Source organism: Acomys minous (assembly GCF_964271855.1).
Source record: "Acomys minous genome assembly, chromosome: 15".
Taxonomy (NCBI): Eukaryota; Metazoa; Chordata; class Mammalia; order Rodentia; family Muridae; genus Acomys; species Acomys minous.
Genome location: NC_140497.1, coordinates 73,922,601 through 73,943,032, shown reverse-complemented (window position 1 = coordinate 73,943,032; position 20,432 = coordinate 73,922,601). Strand labels below are relative to the sequence as shown.

At 41.5% G+C, this 20,432-nt stretch overlaps 1 protein-coding gene and 1 long non-coding RNA gene across 3 annotated transcripts in view; one reads left to right on the top strand and one right to left on the bottom strand.

Moving 5' to 3' along the window:
- The first annotated feature begins 100 nt into the window (after positions 1-100).
- The window catches only part of CDKL2 (cyclin dependent kinase like 2), a 33,002-nt gene continuing 12,670 nt past the window's right edge, over positions 101-20,432 (top strand). The window contains exons 1-5 of one of the 2 annotated variants that reach the window (XM_084760551.1): positions 101-287; positions 3,537-3,731; positions 9,633-9,811; positions 11,259-11,371; positions 14,631-14,776. In XM_084760551.1, the coding sequence (XP_084616677.1) occupies positions 120-287; positions 3,537-3,731; positions 9,633-9,811; positions 11,259-11,371; positions 14,631-14,776 (801 nt within the window). In that variant the 5' untranslated portion in view covers positions 101-119. The remainder of the gene's footprint in view (positions 288-3,536; positions 3,732-9,632; positions 9,812-11,258; positions 11,372-14,630; positions 14,777-20,432) is intronic. The other variant, XM_084760552.1, reaches the window with a different exon arrangement.
- LOC311585406 lies at positions 14,312-17,300 on the bottom strand. The gene is made up of 3 exons (XR_014775215.1): positions 17,086-17,300; positions 15,913-16,122; positions 14,312-14,430 (listed from the first exon to the last, which is right to left on the bottom strand). It is a non-coding gene; the product is annotated as an uncharacterized lncRNA (long non-coding RNA).

Here is a 20,432-nt window from a genome sequence, read left to right as displayed (position 1 = left end):
CGAGGGAAACAGTCACAAGAGGGAATTTCCTGGGAGACTGGAGAACATGGATGCACTCAGCATTGTAACACTACGCTTTGGTTTCCACAGCAAGAAAATCCTACTGGTTTTAAGTTAAAATGGAAAAATATGAGAACCTGGGATTGGTTGGAGAAGGGAGCTATGGAATGGTGATGAAGTGTAGGAATAAAGACAGTGGAAGAATTGTGGCCATTAAGAAGTTCTTAGAAAGTGATGATGACAAAATGGTTAAGAAAATTGCCATGCGAGAAATCAAGTTACTAAAGGTAAGTGCATGCACTGGCCTTCAAAGATCTTGCTTCTTGTTCAAGATTGTTACATTTGAAGGAAAATATCACTGTGATTGTGTGTGTGTGTGTGTGTGTGTGTGTGAGAGAGAGAGAGAGAGAGAGTGTGTGTGTGTGTACGTATGTACATGCAGATGAGGTGCACATGTGCCTATGTGTGTACAGATGGGGGTGCACATGTGTGTATGTCTGTGTGTGCCCATGCACATATATGTGTGTGTGACAATGGATAGGATGTACCTGTATATATGTGAGTGTGTGCATGTGTGTGAGGGTATGTGAGCATATGTGTGTATTTGTGTGTGGATCAGCGTGCACATGTGTGTGGGGGTGGGGGTGGATGGGCCTACACATGTGTGTAGGTGGAGGTGGATAGGTGTGCACGTGTGTGTGCGTATTTGGAGGCCAGAGGACAATCTGGAATATTACTACTTAGGTGCTGGCCACCCGGAAACTTGCCAAGTAGTGAAAACTGGCTGGCCAGTGAGCCCAGTCTTCACCTCCCCTGGCTTTTTATGTAGGGTCTGGGGGTAGAACTCAGGCTTTGTGCTTTCCTAACTACCTGTCTCCCGAGCCCTATGTTTTTATATGTGTGTTGTTTATAATAAAATTCAGGCTTAGTGTGGATGCCTGTAGTCTCAGCATTAGGGAAACAGAGGCAGGCAGGTCTCTGCAAGCTGGAAGCCAGCCTGATGTACATAGCAAGTTCTAGGCCAGCCAGGACTATATAGAGAAACCCTCTCTCAAAACAGGCAACAACCCCAGAAATTCAAAGGATAAGTGTACTTTTGACAATAAGAAGAAACAAATAATTATCCAGCCCTACTTTTGGTTTTCTCTTTTTAAAAAAAAATAAAGATTTATTTATATATTACATATACAGTGTTTTGCCTGCACCTATACCTGAAGGCCAGAAGAGGGCATCAGATCTCATTATAGATGGTTGTGAGCCACCATGTGGTTGCTGGGAATTGAACTCAGGACCTTTGGAACAACAGCCAGTGCTCTTAACCTCTGAGCCATCTCTCCAGCCCCTAATCTTCTTTTTCTGTTAACCTCTGTGCAGTCTTGGCTGTAAGTGTATACCTTGCAAACAGAGTTGGTGCTCTGAGCTGTCCATTGTGGGTTTACTATTTTTACATTATAAATTATATTGGCATGCCATGTGTTGTTTGTACTTGTTGAGAGTGGAGTCTGAGAGTGAGGAAGGCCTCCCCTCACCCCAGACTCAAGCACGGTGGTTTTGAGTGTCATCTAGAACTCTCTGTTCTAGGTCAACTTGGCCTCTTGGTTCTATCACAGGAAGTGTATTAAAAACACTGCATCACAGAGAAGAGCTATAACATAACCTTTCAATACGGGGTGCTGTCCCCTGTGGTGGGAAGGAGAAGTCAGAAGCTCACCCACAGAGAGTCTTCTCTGCCTAGGACTTGGAGTTTGAGATTCTAGCTGGAATGTTTCTGTGCTTCCCCCGTCATTTCCGCTGGGCGCTGGAAATCTCTTATTGATGACGTTCTGTTGCCTATGTGCTGCTGACCGTTTATTTTCTTTAAAGCAGAAATGTTAGTGAGGAATGCTGTTTATTTTCATCAGGCTGAAAAAATATTTTTGCTCAACTTTGTTTTTAAAAGGCTATATCCAGAGAAAACAGAATTCTTTGAGTTAATTGCATTATGTTCAAAATTTGATTCCTCTGTTCTGCTGTCTCTTAGTGTTCCCATGAAAAGTCAGCTGTCTGTCTTATTGCGTTTCTAAAAATAAAGAGTTATAGCCCAGGGCGGTGGCACATACCTTTAATTCCAGCACCCTGGAGGCAGAGGCTGGTGGATCTCTCTGAGTTTGAGGCCATTCTGATCTATGTATTGAGTTCCAGGATAGCCAGACTTATGTTGTAGGAGACTGTCTCAGAAAATAAAAATAAAATAAAGTGAGCACTTTCTGTTTCATAGCCATGATGCCCATATTTAGATAAGGTTTGTTCCTACATGAAATTGACACATTGCCCATGTTCAAAACTGCCTTCTTTTTTCCAACTTAAATACAACTTGATTAAATACAGTTACTGGATCACACATTCTAGTGATTTCTTCCTTTTAAAGGTTGCAACACTTTCTTGTTTGTATTTGTTGAGTGTCAATCTGCCATTTTTCCTACTCTTCTTTTTTTTTTTTTTTTTTTTAAAGATTTACTTATTATGTATACAGTGTTCTGCCTGCATGTGAGCCAGCAGGCCAGAAGAAGGTACCAGATCTCATTGTAGATGGTTGTGAGTCACCATGTGGTTTCTGGGAATTGAACTCAGGACTTTTGGGAGAGCAGCAGGTGCGCTTTTTTTCTTTTCTTTTCTGTTTTTGGTTGTTCGAGACAGGATTCCTCTGTGTAGCCTTGGCTGTCCTAGACTCACTTTGTAGTCCAGGCTGACCTTGAACTCACAGCGATCTGCCTACCTCTGCCTCCCGAGTGCTGGGATTGCAGGCTTGCGCCAGCTGTCATGCCCAGCTGCAGCCAGTGCTCTTCACCTCTGAGCCGTCTTTCCAGCCCTGTCTCACTCTTTTCCAAATAGCATTGTTAAACTGATCTTGGAATAATTCCTGACCTTCTGTCTGTCCCCTCCTCCCTCCCTTCCTTCCTCTTTCATGCTAGAGAGATGAACCAAGAGCCTCGCTCATGCTTGGCTTGCTCTTGGCCCCATGAATGTTTTTAATTTTATGATAATGTGGTACTTTTGGAGCATCTATTTATAAGAGGTTCACTCAGCAGAGGAGACAGGGAAGTAACAGAAATCCACCATAGTTTATAATCATTTCTTTATATCACAGGGCTGAGTATAGGATTGAGTTCTTTTAGCTTTAATTTCTCTGAACTTTTAATTTCTGAATTTTTTCTAATGAAGTTTTTTTTTTTTTTTACTTTGTCTGATAGATTCTTTGCAGCAAGTGTGTCTGTGTGGTTGTTCTTCAGCCTGCCTTCGCTACCAGTTTTTGGAGCCATTCAGTTCTCAGGATGCTCTTTAATATTTCCTTTTCTTCTAGGCTTTATTGTGTTCTCTGAGGGGAGAGGGAACAACATGCTCCTTTGATGGTTGTTTTAGACTTTGACCATACATTTACAGTGTGCACTGTTTATGCATTCTCTCTCTCTCTATTTTAGTATTAGCATCTGCTAAATGCAGCCAATCGCTCATGACTTGCTCTTCTAAAATTATTTTATATATATTTTTGACAACAGCAACTGAGGCATGAAAACTTGGTGAATCTTTTGGAAGTCTGTAAGAAAAAAAAACGTTGGTATCTCGTTTTTGAATTTGTTGACCACACGATTCTTGATGACTTGAAACTATTTCCAAATGGACTAGACTATCAAGTAGTTAAAAAATATTTGTTTCAGATTATTAATGGAATTGGATTTTGCCACAGCCACAACGTAAGTATTAAGTCGGATGCTTATCTTTCAGTCCTTCACTGTATAGATGATGCTGACTTAGTTAATATTTGTTTTAAGTTTGAATCAGTAACATAGGAAGTGCACTGTATTACTTTGGTATTGCTGATTTTCACGTGTCATAATATATGTATTTCTAAAAAAATTAGGCCCTACTGAGAAGTTGAAAGGGTACACAATAGACACCCTATTCCTCTAGCTATATTATGCATTTAAGAGTTTGCTGTAGTTGCTTAATAATTTTATAGTCTGTGTACTAAGTTTTATAACCTATTCATATCTGTCAATTTATTAATCTCTTATATATACATATATACACACATATGTGCATATATATTATTTGTTTGTTTGTTTTGAGACAGAGTTTCTCTATGTAGCCTTGCCTGTCCTGGACTTGCTTTGTAGACCAGGCTGACCTCGAAATCACAGAGCTCCGCCTGCCTCCGCCTCACAGAGTGCTGGGATTACAGGTGTGCACCTCTGCACCTGCCTAATACTTACATATTTTAATGTAACTTGCAGACATCAGTATACTTTTTGTGCAGCAGTTGATTGATTGTGTGTATGCACATGTCAGAGTGTAACTTGCAGGAGTCAGTTCTCTTCTGCCATGTAAGTCCTGGGCACTGGACTCAGGTTGGCGTGCTCGGTGGCAAGTGCCACCCACTGAGCCATTTCTGCAGGCCCTGCAACCCCAAATGCTAAAATACTTTACTTATGAACTATACTTAAATATTTGTTCATTGATCATTTTGGGGTTTTTGTCTGTTTGTTTTTTGGTTTTTTAAAACTTGCCTCTGCCTCCTACTGGGATTAAAGGCCTGCACTATCTGGCTCATTTTTGTCTTGTTTTTTGTTTGTTGTATGTGTGCCTGCCGGACAGAAGAGGGCATCAGATCTCATTATAGATGGTGGTGAGCCACCGTGTGGTTGCTGGGAATTGAACTCAGGACCTCTGGAAGAGCAGTCAGTGCTCTTAACCTCTGAGCCATCTCTCCAGCTCCAATCTCACAATCTTTTTTTTTTTTTTTTTTGAGACAGAGTTTCTCTGTGTAGCCTTGGTTGTCCTGGACTCACTTTGTAGACCAGGCTGGCTTTGAACCCACAGCGATCCACCTGCCTCTGCATACCGAGTGCTGGGATTAAAGGCGTGCACCACCACGCCCAGCTCAATCTCACAATCTTAACAATCGGAATGTCCTTATGAAGATCCACTCAGCCACTGATGCGATGATCTTCCATGGTTGCAGTCCTGATCATCTGTCCTTCAGCAACAGCCCATATCAGCATCAAGGTTTCCAGTCTGCCAATCTGAGGAACTACCTGAGCTGGTTTGTTAAACTGTCTCTGTGCAGGGGGATCTGACGCCCTCTTCTGGCATGCAGGTATACATGCAGATAGAGCACTCACATGAAAAAGAATAGAAAGAAAAGCGTCTCCAAAACAAGTAATACCTGCAGGGCACAAAATGAACAACTCAGCATATGCTTTGTCAATTTTACAAAATATTTTACTTAACACCCTTTTGTGTTACAGTCATGACCGTGGTATATAGTTTGAAAACTGAAGATAATGTGTTGGCAGAGGGCTTGCCTGGTGTTCACAAAGCCCTGAATTTGCTCTCCAGCACCATAAACTAGGTGTGGTAGTAATCCGGCACTTGAGAGGTAGAGGCAGGAACAATAGAAGCCATCCTTGGCTAAGTAGCAAGTTTCAGGCCAGCCTAGGCTACATGAGTCTTTCTCTCAACAAATACGTAAGTAGGAGCCGGAGAGGCGGCTTCACAGTTAAGACTGTCCATGCCTTTTCCAGGACCTGACGTGGGTTCCCACTCACAGCAGGTGGCTCAAAATTACCTGTAATTCCAGCTTGAGGCCATCTGATGCTTCCTGCATCGTCTGCATTGCCGTGTCTCTGCAGGTGACTGTCTCTGTGTATGTAGATTACTCAGTGGAGATACCTACTTTAGCTCCAACCGAGGGAAACATTGGCTTTCCTTGAGTCTGCTGAAGCAATGATCTACGCCCAGAACATTGGTCTTTGGGAAGTTCAATTCGACGTTGTTTTTAATCATAAAGATTTGCGTTAATCAAGCTTAGGAAAGTGAACTCCAGCTTAATAAATCAGAGAAATGGCTGTCGTAGAAGCAGACTACGAGTTCTATAATAATAATAATAATAATAATAATAATAATAATAATAATAATAATAATAATAATAATAATAAAATCATCATCATCATCATCATAATGGGTATGCAGAAAACTGGGTCAGTAGGATGTGCTAGCATCTTCGTAATCTTTCCCATTGCTGTGACGGAGTATCCTACCAACACAACCTAAGGAAGGAAGGGGGGATTTTGTTTCCAGTGTGTGGTCATCATGGCAGGGAAGTCCCGGCAGCAGGACGTGAGGCAGCTGTCATGGCGCACTGCAGTCAGCTGATAAAACTGAAGCGGGTGCTCGGCTCTCTCTCCCTATTATTCCAGACTGCAGCCTGTGGAATGGGGCCACCCACATGCAGGCTGGGGCTCACTTCAGTTAAATGTCTCTGAAACTGACCTTACAGAAACAGCAAGAGTGTGTTTCCTCGCTGCTTCTAAATCCTTTTAAGTTGACAGTCAGGACTAACTGCCACACTTATTTCACAGACGTCGGTGAATCCTTCTAATGAAAGGATAGTTTCTCCAATACCAAGCGGTCAGCCCTAAAAGAACACATGCAAGTAACATTATACAGATATAAGCGGGTTGTATTTAGAAATGTATATGTATATAGCAACAATTAATGAAAAGAGGGCCCCGAATTTGAAAGAAAGCAAGGAGGAGTATAAGGGAGAGGTTGGAGAGAGGAAAGGGAGAAATTACTTATAGATTAAAAAATAATAATTTTTAAAAGACAGTTTCTCCTAGTGAATCTGAAATGCTTAATTATGAGTGGCTAGTCTATTCATCTCTGTGCTAAGGGCAGAATTACCAATAAAACCAGTATACAATAGTATCATTGGCCTGTCTGTCTTTCTTTCTTTCTTTCTTTCTTTCTTTCTTTCTTTCTTTCTTTCTTTCTTTCTTTCTTTCTTTCTCTTGTTTTTTGCTTTTCCAGACCAAGCTAGCTTCCAACTCAGAGATCAGCCTGCCTCTGCCTCCTGAGTGCTGGATTAAAGGCATGCACCACCACCACCACCTGCCTGTCGTTGGCTTACTTTCTATGGAAGACTATTTCAATGTATATTCTGCTTACATACGTTTCTATGTCTCTTTATTGTTTATGCCTTTCTGAGTCATCATCCCATATTTAACTGTATAGTATGTCTTCAAGGTGTAAGGGTTTAATACTGACTGCTTCATGCTCAGGGTATTTCTCCATCTATGCAAAATGTTTGGTTTTTGTTTTTCCTCATTAAACTGGTTTTTGTTTTTTGTTTGTTTGTTTGTTTGTTTGTTTCCAGACAGGGTTTCTCTGTGTAGCCTTGGCTGTCCTAGATGCACTTTGTAGACCAGACTGACAACAGAGATCTGCCTGCCTCTGCCTCCAAAGTGTTGGAATTAAACCCTGTGCCACCACGCCCGGCTAAGATTGCCTTTTGTGTGCAATACAAATGCATGCATGTGCACACGTGATGGCCTATAATAGAACATTCTTCTTTCCGTAGGCATTTCAAGGATTTAGGGTCATCTTACAGTGCCCTACCTGAGCAGAGATCACTCTATTCTTTAAGCTCTGCAAGCTGACAAGCTGTGTGAGCTGTGTCAATGCAGTATAGCGCCATAGCGAGCACTGATTTGGCCTGGATGGTCCAGGATAACCAACCCCTGAGCAGTGAAGCCAGCTGCTCCCATTGGTGAGCCGTATTTTACTGTCACCAGGAATATTGCCACGTCTAAGGTCTTTGATGGACACGGTCTTTACATTGACCCCAGGAAGAACTTCACACAGCACTTCACGGTGCATTTCGATAGCTTTGCTTCTGCTGTGACACTCACTGGAGCAAGGTCACCACAATGCCAGTTTGAGAATGCCCGCCTCCACTTAGCCCACAGGGACAGTGCCAGCCCCACCCACTTAATAGACACCCTGGTGCGGCAGTCACAGAGGCTGGTCAATTGGATGAGTTGGTGTCAGGATACAACCAAAGCTTCCAACACTTTGGTTCCCCCCAGCACTGCCATCTTTGTGGGTGACTTTCTATCTAAGGCATTTTACCACTTGGTTGCAGCATGTGGTCACCATTCCAATGAAATTGGCACAAATGCTGTGTCAGGGTTGCAGCCAGTTTTCTTAAGGTTGGTGCTGACTTCTTTAACAATTTCCTGCTATCTCTTCTGGCTCAGTGGAGTCCATTTTGTTGATACCAACAGTTAACTGTTGAATGCCCAGTGTGCAAGCCAGAAGGGCACGCTCCTGGTCTGCCCATCCTTGGAGATGCCAGCTTTACTTCAGCAACACCAGCAGCCAGAATCAGGACGCCAGACGGCCTAAGATGGTCCTGTCACCATGTTTTGATGACATCTCTGTGCCCTTGGGCATCCCTGATAGTCACAGTATTTGCTGGTCTCATGTTTCCATGGGGGGGATGTCAGTAGTGGTTTCAGCCTACATACAGCTTTCAGTTTGTCCAGGACCCAAGTGTATTTGCAGGAACCCTTCCCGGCTCAGCAGCCTCCTCCTTGGACTTTTCAGTGGCTCCGTGGTTGATTCCACCACATTTGGAGATGAGATGGTCAGGCCTGGTGGGCTTGTCTGTCTCTATATGTCCAGTGGCAATGATGTCATGCTGAGTCTTTTCCTTTCATATTCGGCTTTTAATTTGTGGTACTCTGACAGCAGATCTGTTTTGGTGAGAGAACCAACCTTGTCCTAACTTGCCCTAGCTTCTGATGAGTTACTTCAAAGTATTAGTATTTCATGGCAGTCACACGACTGTTTCCTATTCCTGTTCCACTTTCAAATCCTCCTAGGTTATAGTTCTGGACCCTCGCCTAAGCCTCACCCCACCCCACTTTCTCCTAAAACTTCTATGCCTCAGCTGTGCATTCCCAGCCCCCTGTAAGTGGAAACTATATTAGCACCTGTTTCAGGATTGTTTGTGCACAAAATAAGGTAAAGTATGTAAAATACTTCACATAGTGCCTGACACATACATGGTCAAGTGTTTGCTAATGTGGTACTGTATTTTAAAAAACCTATCGCTGGGCGGTGGTGGTGCACGCCTTTAATCCCAGCACATGAGAGGCAGAGGCAGGTGGATCGTTGTGAGTTCGAGGCCAGCCTGGTCTACAAATCGAGTCCAGGACAGCCAAGGCTACACAGAGAAATCCTGTCTTGAAAAACCAAAACCAAACCAAAACAAAAACAACAAAAAAAATCTATCACAGCTGAGAGCCATGGTGCATGCCTGTAATGCCAGCACTCTGGGAGCCAGAGGCAGACGGGTTGCTACGAGTTCGAGGCCAGGTTGGTCTACAAAGCAAGTCCAGGACAGTCAAGGTGACAGAGAAACTGAATCTCAAAAAGAAACAAAACAAACAAACAAACAAAAAACAAAAAACAAACAAACAAACAAAAAACAAGCAAAAAACCTATCACAAAACTCATCTCTTTCCTAGATTTTCCTTGACTTTCCCTAGTCTTCAATGACAGGTTTATTTCTTGGTCTTGACAATAGTAACTGACTGAAAGTTGATCTGTTGGTTAATGACTTATGCTTTACTGTGTATCTTTGTTAGTTTAACCAACACTTGAAACGCAAATGTTCTCTTTTGTCCCACTATGTCCCAGGGCTTTAAGCCCTGGAATAACTTTCTCTGTCTTGTATTCTGGTACCACTCATGGCTTTTTGTCTAACATGTTATGCTCTGTGGGTTTTTGTTTTGTTTTTGTCTTAGATCATACACAGAGATATAAAGCCCGAGAATATCTTAGTCTCTCAGTCTGGCGTTGTAAAATTATGTGACTTTGGGTTTGCACGGACACTGGCAGCTCCTGGAGAGGTTTACACTGACTATGTGGCCACCCGATGGTACCGAGCTCCAGAACTGCTGGTCGGGGATGTCAAGTATGGCAAGTAAGAGTTGGGAGTGACGGGGGTGGATATCGACTCTTGGACAGTGGGATGGGTTTATAATAAATAACCCACTTAAGGCTGAAAGGAAGCCTGGCTCCAATGCTTGCTGAGTGGCTTATGGCAGTCCCTAGTGAGTTCTTGTTGGCAGCCCCTTAGGAAGTTCCTGTGGGTGGTGGTGATGGGGGTGGCGGGCTCAGGTCAGCGTCCTTGCCTGCTGCAGAGAGATCCTGGGTTCCCTCAGGGTGTCAGAACAACAACAACAACAACAACAACAACAATAACAACAACATTTGTGCTACAGCTTGAGGCAGACATACTTATTTTAAAGGGAAAGCTAAGTATTTTCAGTGGTCAGAAAAAAATGTATTTGCCAGTGTCTAGAGAGATGGCCCAGAGCTTAAGAGAGAACACTTGCAGAGGGCCTGAGTTTGGGTCTCAGCACCCACTTTGGGCAGCTAACAACTGTCTGTAACTCCAACTCCACGGGGTCTGATGCCTCTAGCCTCCTTGGGCACCTACACTTATGTACACATACACACATGCACATACACATAACTTAATTAAAAGTTCAAATATTTATCATTAAGAGAAGTTAATATTGATTAGAGAAGTCTTACTGTCATGAGATGAAGTAGAATAAGCAGCAATGAGGATAAGATATTATTTAAAGACTTGTAAAATGTAAGTTGCCTTTACAAGTGAATTCTTCAAAGAGGGAAAACTGTAAAATTTTACTTTTGACATACATTTTCTTAAAATATTTTCTACAATTTTTGAGTAATTAAACATCCAGTACTCTTTTTTTTAATTATTCTGAAATCTCATTTTAGTTCATTGCTATAGTTTTTGTAGTATTTTATAATTCAGCCATGACTCTGGGCAACTTCAGGATAGCTGGCTATATCCTAACATACTTTGTGTTAATTATGACTGATTGTTAACTGTGTTTTCTTTATTAGCTTTCAGTCCTTGTTGTTAATCTGTCAGTGACCATTTCTCTTTTTCTAGTGCACTTTTTAAAAATAAAGTATACAGACACAGAGAAACTTTGTGTCGGAAAACCAAAATAAAAAACAGAAACCAAAAACCAAAAAGCCAAAAACCAACCAAACAAATAAAATAAAGTATACCAGTGACTGCACTGCAACCTTGTTAGAGTGAAATGGAGGAAATGGAGGGTGAGGAGGTGCAACCTCAGTGGTGGCCAGAGAGTCTCATTTCCAGAATAGCACCCACAATCAGTGAGGCTTTTCACAGTCTGAAAGTCTGGGAATTTCACTTATTAAAATAGAAGGTTAGAATTCTTACAGAGAAATAACTTTAAGTGACACGACTTACCACTGTGCCTCTTAAAACCAAGAATGGCAGCCTCGTGAAGTTCCAGGAAGAAGCAGACCCAGGGAAGGTGTCCAGGTGCCTTGGCTTACATCATGTTCTTTTCCCCCAGGGCTGTTGATGTCTGGGCCATTGGCTGTCTGGTCATTGAAATGCTCATGGGGCAGCCCCTGTTTCCGGGAGAATCTGATATTGACCAGCTGCATCATATTATGACATGTTTAGGTAAGGTTGTATATCTGTTTTAAATTTTATAGTTTTTTTCTGTATATGTCTTCATTTGTTTTTTAAAGTTGTCCATATATTGAAGATGATACTTGTTTTAGGTGAAGGGAGGGAGCAATTAGGAAACACACACACACACACATGCACACACATATGCACACACAAACACATACTACACATATACACATGTACCCACATATGCACACACACACTACACACATGCATTGCACACAAACACATGTGTATATACACTTACACACACACACACACACAATACACACATACACATTCTGAGCCTCTAGCAAAGCTGATCAGTATAAGAGAAAAGGAGGTGGTTGTGGAAGATAAGTAGAACCATAAATCTAGTAGGCAGGAAAAATTAAAAGCTGTATTAACAAAGATTATCTTAGGGGACTGGAGAGATGGCTTAGGCATTAAGAGCACTGTTTACTCTTCCAAAGATCTTGAGTTCAATTCCCAGCTACCACATGGTGTCTTACAACCATCTATAATGAGATCTGGTGCCTTCTGGCATGCAGGCTCACATACAGGCAAAACAAATAAATAAGCAAAATAAATAAATAAAGGCTCACATACAGGCAAAAATAAAGGCTCACATACAGGCAAAAATAAAGGCTCACATACAGGCAAAAATAAAGGCTCACATACAGGCAAAACAAACAAATAAATTAAACAAGCAAATAAAATAAATAAGTAAACAAATAAGCAAATAAATCTTTTTTAAAAGACCATTTTAGTATACTGTCAACTACCTTGAAGTTGCTCAGAGTCCTTGCTGATTTTAAAATGCTGCAAAAGTATAACAGAGCAGTATGGTGAGAACTCAGAGTAACTCAGAAAATACTAATATCCCAAGCCTGGTTCTGAATCATGCTCACTTCCAGGTACCCTCAACAGAGAAGATGTCATCATCACTTACCCTTGAGTCAGTGAGCATTTGGTGAGATCTAGCTGTCCTCTTCATCCTCATCTTCATCTCCAGGATAAGAGACACAAAGACTTAGAGATAGCTTAGTGTTGTCCTACATGTGCATTTTAGCTTTCTCTTCTGTTTTCTGAGATGAGGGTCTCACTGTGTAGCCCAGAGTGGCCTCAAACTCCCCATCCTTCCGCCTAAGCCTCTTAAGTTTTTACTGCCTAAGCCTCCCAAAGGAGGCTACACACATATGACTACAGATGTGCACACCATGTCAGTGACTACAGATGTGCACACCATGTCAGTGACTACAGATGTGCACACCATGTCAGTGACTACAGATGTGCACACCATGTCAGTGACTACAGATATGCACACCGTGCCTGTGACTACAGATGTGCACACCATGTCAGTGACTACAGATGTGCACACTATGTCAGTGACTACAGATGTGCACACCATGTCAGTGACTACAGATGTGCACACTATGTCAGTGACTACAGATATGCACACCGTGCCTGTGACTACAGATGTGTACACCATGTCAGTGACTACAGATGTGCACCGCCATGCCTGTGACTACAGATGTGCACACCATGTCAGTGACTACAGATGTGCACACCATGTCAGTGACTACAGATGTGCACACCATGTCAGTGACTACAGATGTGCACCGCCATGCCTGTGACTACAGATGTGCACACTATGTCAGTGACTACAGATGTGCACCGCCATGTCAGTGACTACAGATGTGCACACCATGTCAGTGACTACAGATGTGCACCGCCATGCCTGTGACTACAGATGTGCACACCATGTCAGTGACTACAGATGTGCACACCATGTCAGCGACTACAGATGTGCACCGCCATGCCTGTGACTACAGATGTGCACACCATGTCAGTGACTACAGATGTGCACACCATGTCAGTGACTACAGATGTGCACCGCCATGCCTGTGACTACAGATGTGCACCGCCATGCCTGTGACTACAGATGTGCACACCATGCCTGTGACTACAGATGTGCACTCCATGTCAGTGACTACAGATGTGCACACCGTGCCTGTGACTACAGATGTCCACAACCATACTTAGTTTCCTGAGATTTTGTCTTTTGTTCTTAGTACTTTGGATGAAATTCCAAAGCTAGACTCTGAGCCTTATATTTGTTGGAATATAAAATTCATATTCTAAGATAGATTAGAATCAAAATAATAGAAAGACATTTGGGGTGATTTAATTATTTTATTTTAAAATCTGAGATTAAGAACTTACTAATTATTATAAGATTTTTTTACAGTAGAAAATTTATATGATTGTATCACAGGGAGGAGAAAGAACAGAGGAAGTGCATCTGTACTGAATGTATACATTATTCTTTCACCTATTTCCTCAGTATTATACTTACATCATATTTATAGTTTATTACTATAATAAAATTTATAGTTTATTACTATAATAAAATGATTATAAGATTTAAATTTTTATTTATACAGTTTATGATATAATAGGTATTAAAGTTGAAAGGTTAAAATGTTCAAATCTGAACTTAGTTATAGGGACACAAGCTGTTGAATCAAAGTTAAATTCTTAGAGAGAGAAACGGATTTACCTGAATTAGATTCTGTTGGTGTGACTATCTCATCATGGTTTTGTAGATGAAGTGGTGGTACTTCATCTGGACTGACACGAGGTGTCCTTACCTGTTGTGTCTCCATAGTTAATTCAGCTTATAGTTGTATTTAGTTTTTTAGATGAATAGTTTACTAAAACAGTGTTCAGTTTCTTTTCTTTTTTTTTTTTTTTAAAGTTCATTTATTTCATGTATACGAATGCTCTATCTGCATGCCAGAAGAGGGCATCAGATTACATTATAGATGGTTGTGAGCCACCATGTGGTTGCTGGGAATTGAACTCAGGACCTCTGGAAGAACAGACAGTGCTCTGAGCCATCTCTCCAGCCCAGTGTTCATTTTCTTGAGCCGTCTTGGGTCAAGACCACTATAAAGACTTCAAGTGGCCAGGCATGGTGATGCACGCCTTTAATCCCAGCACTCGAGAGGCAGAGGCAGGTGGATCACTATGAGTTCGAGGACAGCCTGGTCCAGGACAGAGAAACCCTGTATCAAAAAAAAAAAAAAAAAAAAAAAAAGACTTCAAGTGCCATTATATTAACAGGTCTGTCTCAGGTTGATCTTGCATGCTAAGAGAGCCCCACTCTGCTTAGCTGTTTTCACTATTTCCTCTATATCACTCATCTCGTCACCGTTTCTGTCAACTGTACTGACAAAGATGTATGCTGCTTTCTCCCCCCCACTAGGTAATTTAATTCCAAGACACCAGGAGCTATTTTATAAAAATCCTGTGTTTGCTGGAGTAAGACTGCCTGAGATCAAAGATACAGAAACAGAACCCCTTGAGAGCCGCTACCCTACGCTCCCTGAAGCTGTGATAAATCTAGCAAAGGTAGCTGTACTTTTCCCTCCTTGTGATAAGAATTTATACAGTATGGAGGCTTGGTTCATGAATGTCTCTCCTTCTGTCTCACGCGGTCACTCTTTGTCTCTTTCTCCCTATGTTGCTGGAGGTACTTCAGAAATAAAGTCCTGAATTCTTTTTCTTTTATTTTTGTGATGTTTTTGAAAGAGCATCTTTTTTCATTAACTGCTATTATATCCATATATGTATATACATATCTATTTCTAAATATAACCTGCTTAGTCTGTATAATATTACTTATGTGTTTTCAGGGCTGATCATTAGGTATTGATTAGCAGTTGGTGTGCTTTTCCTTGGGAAGACTGTTCTCTGCCTCCCAGCATCCTTAGCTGCTAACAGTTCTTTGAGAGGGTCAAGGCCTCCCAGAGCATGAAATTTTTGTCTGCCTTAAAATTTAAGAGAACATTTCTATCATGTTTTATGTTTGAAAACATTCTTGTTTAAAAACATAAAAACTGTTTTAAGCATAAATAAAGTAACAGAAATAAATGTAAAGAATTAGGAAAATATTAAAGAGTAGAGCATATATTCATAGGCTCATAGTCAAGGTTATTACCAAGACATTTTGTCTTAGACATCAGATTTGTTGAAGCTAATTTACCCGAGACTGTTGCTTTTGTTCATATTTAATTGAGGAGCTATTAAGGACTTCCATTGCATTTTGTTCTCTGATTGTTGGCCCTTTCATGTCATTAGTTTAGGAAATTATTGTTACTAATTGTTCATCCCTAAAACGCCCGGGCATGTAAGCACCTACTTGATGGGTTTGCTTTCTTTAATTCATTAAAAAAGTTTAGGTAGGGGCTAGAAAGATGGCTGTCAGCCAAGTGTTTGCCATGTAAGCTAGCATGCCTGTGTTCATAGCCTGTCTTCCTGCTGTGACCACGACCTGCTTAAGCTCCTGCGGTCCTAACTTCCAACCATAATGGACTGTGCCTGGAATTATGAGCTGAAAGAAGCCCCTTTCCCTTAGATTGCTTTTTATTTATCCACCTTTTTTTTTTACTACCTTCAACTTTTTCTTGCAGTATCTTGAAGCAAATCCTAGACACTACATTTTTATATTTCTGTAATAAAAGTTCAGAACCAACCACAGAACTTACCTTGCTCACTTAAAGGTATTTAGAGTTCTTCCTGTTTTTATTGCCTTGATGAGGGATTTCAAGGATCAGAGCAAAGCCTTGTGTAATGAAGCCATTGGTGTGACGCACTTGGCACAGTGGTAACCACACGGAGAGCTCCCCCCTCCCTTCTGCAACAGCCTTATGTTTTTTAACAGAATTCATAGAAGTTGCATGTGTGTCCTTTCGTTGCTGTTAAGAGAGGATCACACTATGTTGCCCAGGCTCCAATTTGCATCACTGCTTCTACCTCTAGTTCCTGAGGACTGAGATTACAAGACTGCACCACCACACTTAGACTGTTATTTTGTTATCTAAATTAATTTTAATTGGCACATAATAATTTTTAAAAAGATTTATTATTTATTACATACACAGTGGTCTGCCTCCATATACACCTGGACATCAGAAAAGGGCACCAGATCTCATTTTAGATGGTTATGAGCCACCGTGTGGTTGCTGGGAATTGAACTCAGGACCTCTGGAAGAGCAGACAGTGCTCTTAACCACCGAGCCACCTCTCCAGGCCCCGGCACATAATAATTTCTTAAGGTCATAAAATATATTATCAACTGCCAAAGTTTTAGTTGGTCTTTCTTTTTTCCTGAGAAAGGGTTTCTTGGTCTAGCCATGGCTATCCTAAAATTTCACTCTGTAGACCAGGCTGACCTCAAGCTCAGAGATCTGCCTCCTCTGCCTCCTGTGTGAGTGCACTACCACCACCTGGCCATTTGGTATTTTTCAAGTACAAATCTTAGGCCTTTTTAGGAAGTTCTGTTCAATGTATTTTATTTATTCTTATCATTTGAATTATTTAAATGAAATTGTCTTTTTTCCTAATCACAGAATTTGTATTTTTAAAATTTTCCTAATCAACAAAATTTATATTCTGTGACTGCTCAAGTTTCTTACCAGCTCTGGTAGTTTCTTGATAGTCTAAGATACACTACTGCCTCCCAGGAATATCAATGTGGCCTAACAAGATGCAATAAGACTAGGCACAAATTCTCATATCAAGGCTGAATGTGGCAACTCAGTAGGAGGAAAAGGGTCCCAAGCACAGGTAAAAGAGTCAGAGATCCCCGCACTCCCACTGTTAGGAGTCCCACAAGAACACCAGGCCATACCCCTTTAAAGTATATACAGAGGGCCTACCTCAGACCCATACAGGGTCCATGTTGTTGGCTTCAGTCTCTGAGCCCCTGTGAGCCCTGCTTAGTTGATCCCGTGGCTTGTGATCTCATGGTGTTCTTGACCCCTCTGTGTGGAGTCAGTGAAGTGATTCCATGCAGTTGTTTTAGGTGGGTGCTGGAGATTCAAACTCAAGTCCTCTCGCTCACATAGGAAGTGCTCCTACCCCTGAGCCATCTCCTCAGCACCAGTGTTCTTGTGTATTTTGTAATTTCTGTTTCAGTGTTGGATGAAGGGGGCACTGCTGTTGTGTTTGTTCCCTGAGAGGGAAAGGCTCCCCGCTTCCCCAGTGTTTGTAGTTACAGGAGCTCTGTGTTGGGTGGAACCCTGGGCACTGAGTGCAGGGCCTTACACCGGCCACCCAGATGTCCTACCACTGACCTGTGAGCTTCTTGGGGGTGTCGTGATTGTTCAGAGATGGTCTCGGATAGCCCTTCTGGCTGTCACCTTTGTTTCCATGTATGCTGACGCTGGGACCATTGTGATGTTCTTGTTTCTCTGGATGCTGCTGTCATCCTCTAAGAGAGAATCTGACAGACTGTGAAATCTGTCGGCAAGAACAAACTCTTTTAAGTTTCTTGACTTTATAAATTGTACATATTACCAGAAGAATTTCTTGAGAAGATGACGTATAGCAGGTAGACGACCTACAGACAATGCTGTTTCACATATGTATACATAAGGAGATGACGTATAGCAGGTAGACGACCTACAGACAATGCTGTTTCACATATGTATATATAAGGAGATCACATATAGCAGGTAGACGACCTACAGACAATGCTGTTTCACATATGTATATATAAGGAGATCACGTATAGCAGGTAGACGACCTACAGACAATGCTGTTTCACATATGTATATATAAGGAGATGACGTATAGCAGGTCGACGACCTACAGACAATGCTGTTTCACATATGTATATAAGGAGATGACGTATAGCAGGTAGACGACCTACAGACAGTGCTGTTTCACATATGTATATAAGGAGATGACGTATAGCAGGTAGACGACCTACAGACAATGCTGTTTCACATATGTATATATAAGGAGATGACATATAGCAGGTAGACGACCTACAGACAATGCTGTTTCACATATGTATACATAAGGAGATGACGTATAGCAGGTAGACAACCTAGAGACAATGCTGTTTCACATATGTATATATAAGGAGATGACGTATAGCAGGTCGACGACCTACAGACAATGCTGTTTCACATATGTATACATAAGGAGATGACGTATAGCAGGTAGACGACCTACAGACAATGCTGTTTCACATATGTATACATAAGGAGATGACGTATAGCAGGTCTACGACCTACAGACAATGCTGTTTCACATATGTATACATAAGGAGATGACGTATAGCAGGTCGACGACCTACAGACAGTGCTGTTTCACATATGTATACATAAGGAGATGACGTATAGCAGGTCGACGACCTACAGACAATGCTGTTTCACATATGTATACATAAGGAGATGACGTATAGCAGGTAGACGACCTACAGACAATGCTGTTTCACATATGTATATAAGGAGATGACGTATAGCAGGTAGATACCTACAGACAATGCTGTTTCACATATGTATACATAAGGAGATGACGTATAGCAGGTAGATGACCTACAGACAGTGCTGTTTCACATATGTATATAAGGAGATGACGTATAGCAGGTAGACGACCTACAGAGAGTGCTGTTTCACATATGTATATAAGGAGATCACGTATAGCAGGTAGACGACCTACAGACAATGCTGTTTCACATATGTATATAAGGAGATGACGTATAGCAGGTAGACGATCTACAGACAATGCTGTTTCACATATGTATATATAAGGAGATCACGTATAGCAGGTCGACGACCTACAGACAATGCTGTTTCACATATGTATACATAAGGAGATGACGTATAGCAGGTAGACGACCTAGAGACAATGCTGTTTCACATATGTATATATAAGGAGATGACGTATAGCAGGTCGACGACCTACAGACAATGCTGTTTCACATATGTATACATAAGGAGATGACGTATAGCAGGTCGACGACCTACAGACAATGCTGTTTCACATATGTATACATAAGGAGATGACGTATAGCAGGTCGACGACCTACAGACAATGCTGTTTCACATATGTATACATAAGGAGATGACGTATAGCAGGTAGACGACCTACAGACAATGCTGTTTCACATATGTATGAGTGTAGGTGAACATAAAATTAACTGGCTCTTCTGTTTGCTAGTGTTAAAGTTTGGTTTATTTTATAAATATGTTTTAATAAATATACATGCACACACACAAATATATACATGCATATGTTTTGCTATATAGAATTATTCTGTCTTTTTAAAATTATTGTATTTATAAATATGGGTGTTTTGCCTGCATGCGTGTCTGTGCACCATGGGCATGCCTGGTGCCCATGGTCAGAAGAGGGCATCAGGTCCCTGGGTCTAGAGTTACAGATGGTTGAGAGCTACCATATGAGTGCTGGGAATTGAAAAACAAGCAGTGATCGTAACTGCTGAGCCATTTTCAGCCATTTGCTTATCCATTTTTAAATTTACTGTTTTTCCTACTTGATACTGTATTTGGATTTGTTTACCATGCTATCGCATATTCTTTTAAGATACCTTTTCAATGCTAGGATTAAAGGCATGCACCACCACCACCAGGTTTAATTTGTTTTCAAACAATTTCTTTTCGTTCCTGAAGAAACTGGTTTTGTTTGGTTGGCTTTAGCTTTTTGAGACAGGGTCTCTGTGTAGCCCTGGCTACCTTGGAACTCTTTATGTAAACAAACTGGCCTCCAACTCAGAGATCTGCTTGCTTCTGTCTCCTGAGTGCTGGAATTAAAGTACTATGCTGCCGTGCCCAGCACTTTTTTTTTTCCCAAGACAGAGTTTCTCTGTGTAGCCCTGGCTGTCTTGGTACTGGCTTTGTAGACCAGGCTGGCCTCGAACTCACGGAGATCTGCTTGCCTCTGCTTCCTGGGTGCTGAGGTTAATCGCATGTGCCACCTCTGCTCACCTCCCAACACTTAAATTTTTTTTTTTTTTTTTAGAATTTGATTTTATGTTTATGAGTATTTTTTCTTGCATGTGTACCATGTGTGTACTGTACCCATGGAGGTCAGAAGAGAACACTGGATTTCCTGATGCAGGAGTTACAGGTGGTGGTGAATTGCCATGTGAGTGTTGAGGATAGAGCCTTGGTCCTCTGGAGGAATAGTTCTCTTAAACACCCACCCATCTCTCCAGTCTGCCTCCTTCCCTCCTTCCTTCCCTCCTGTTTTG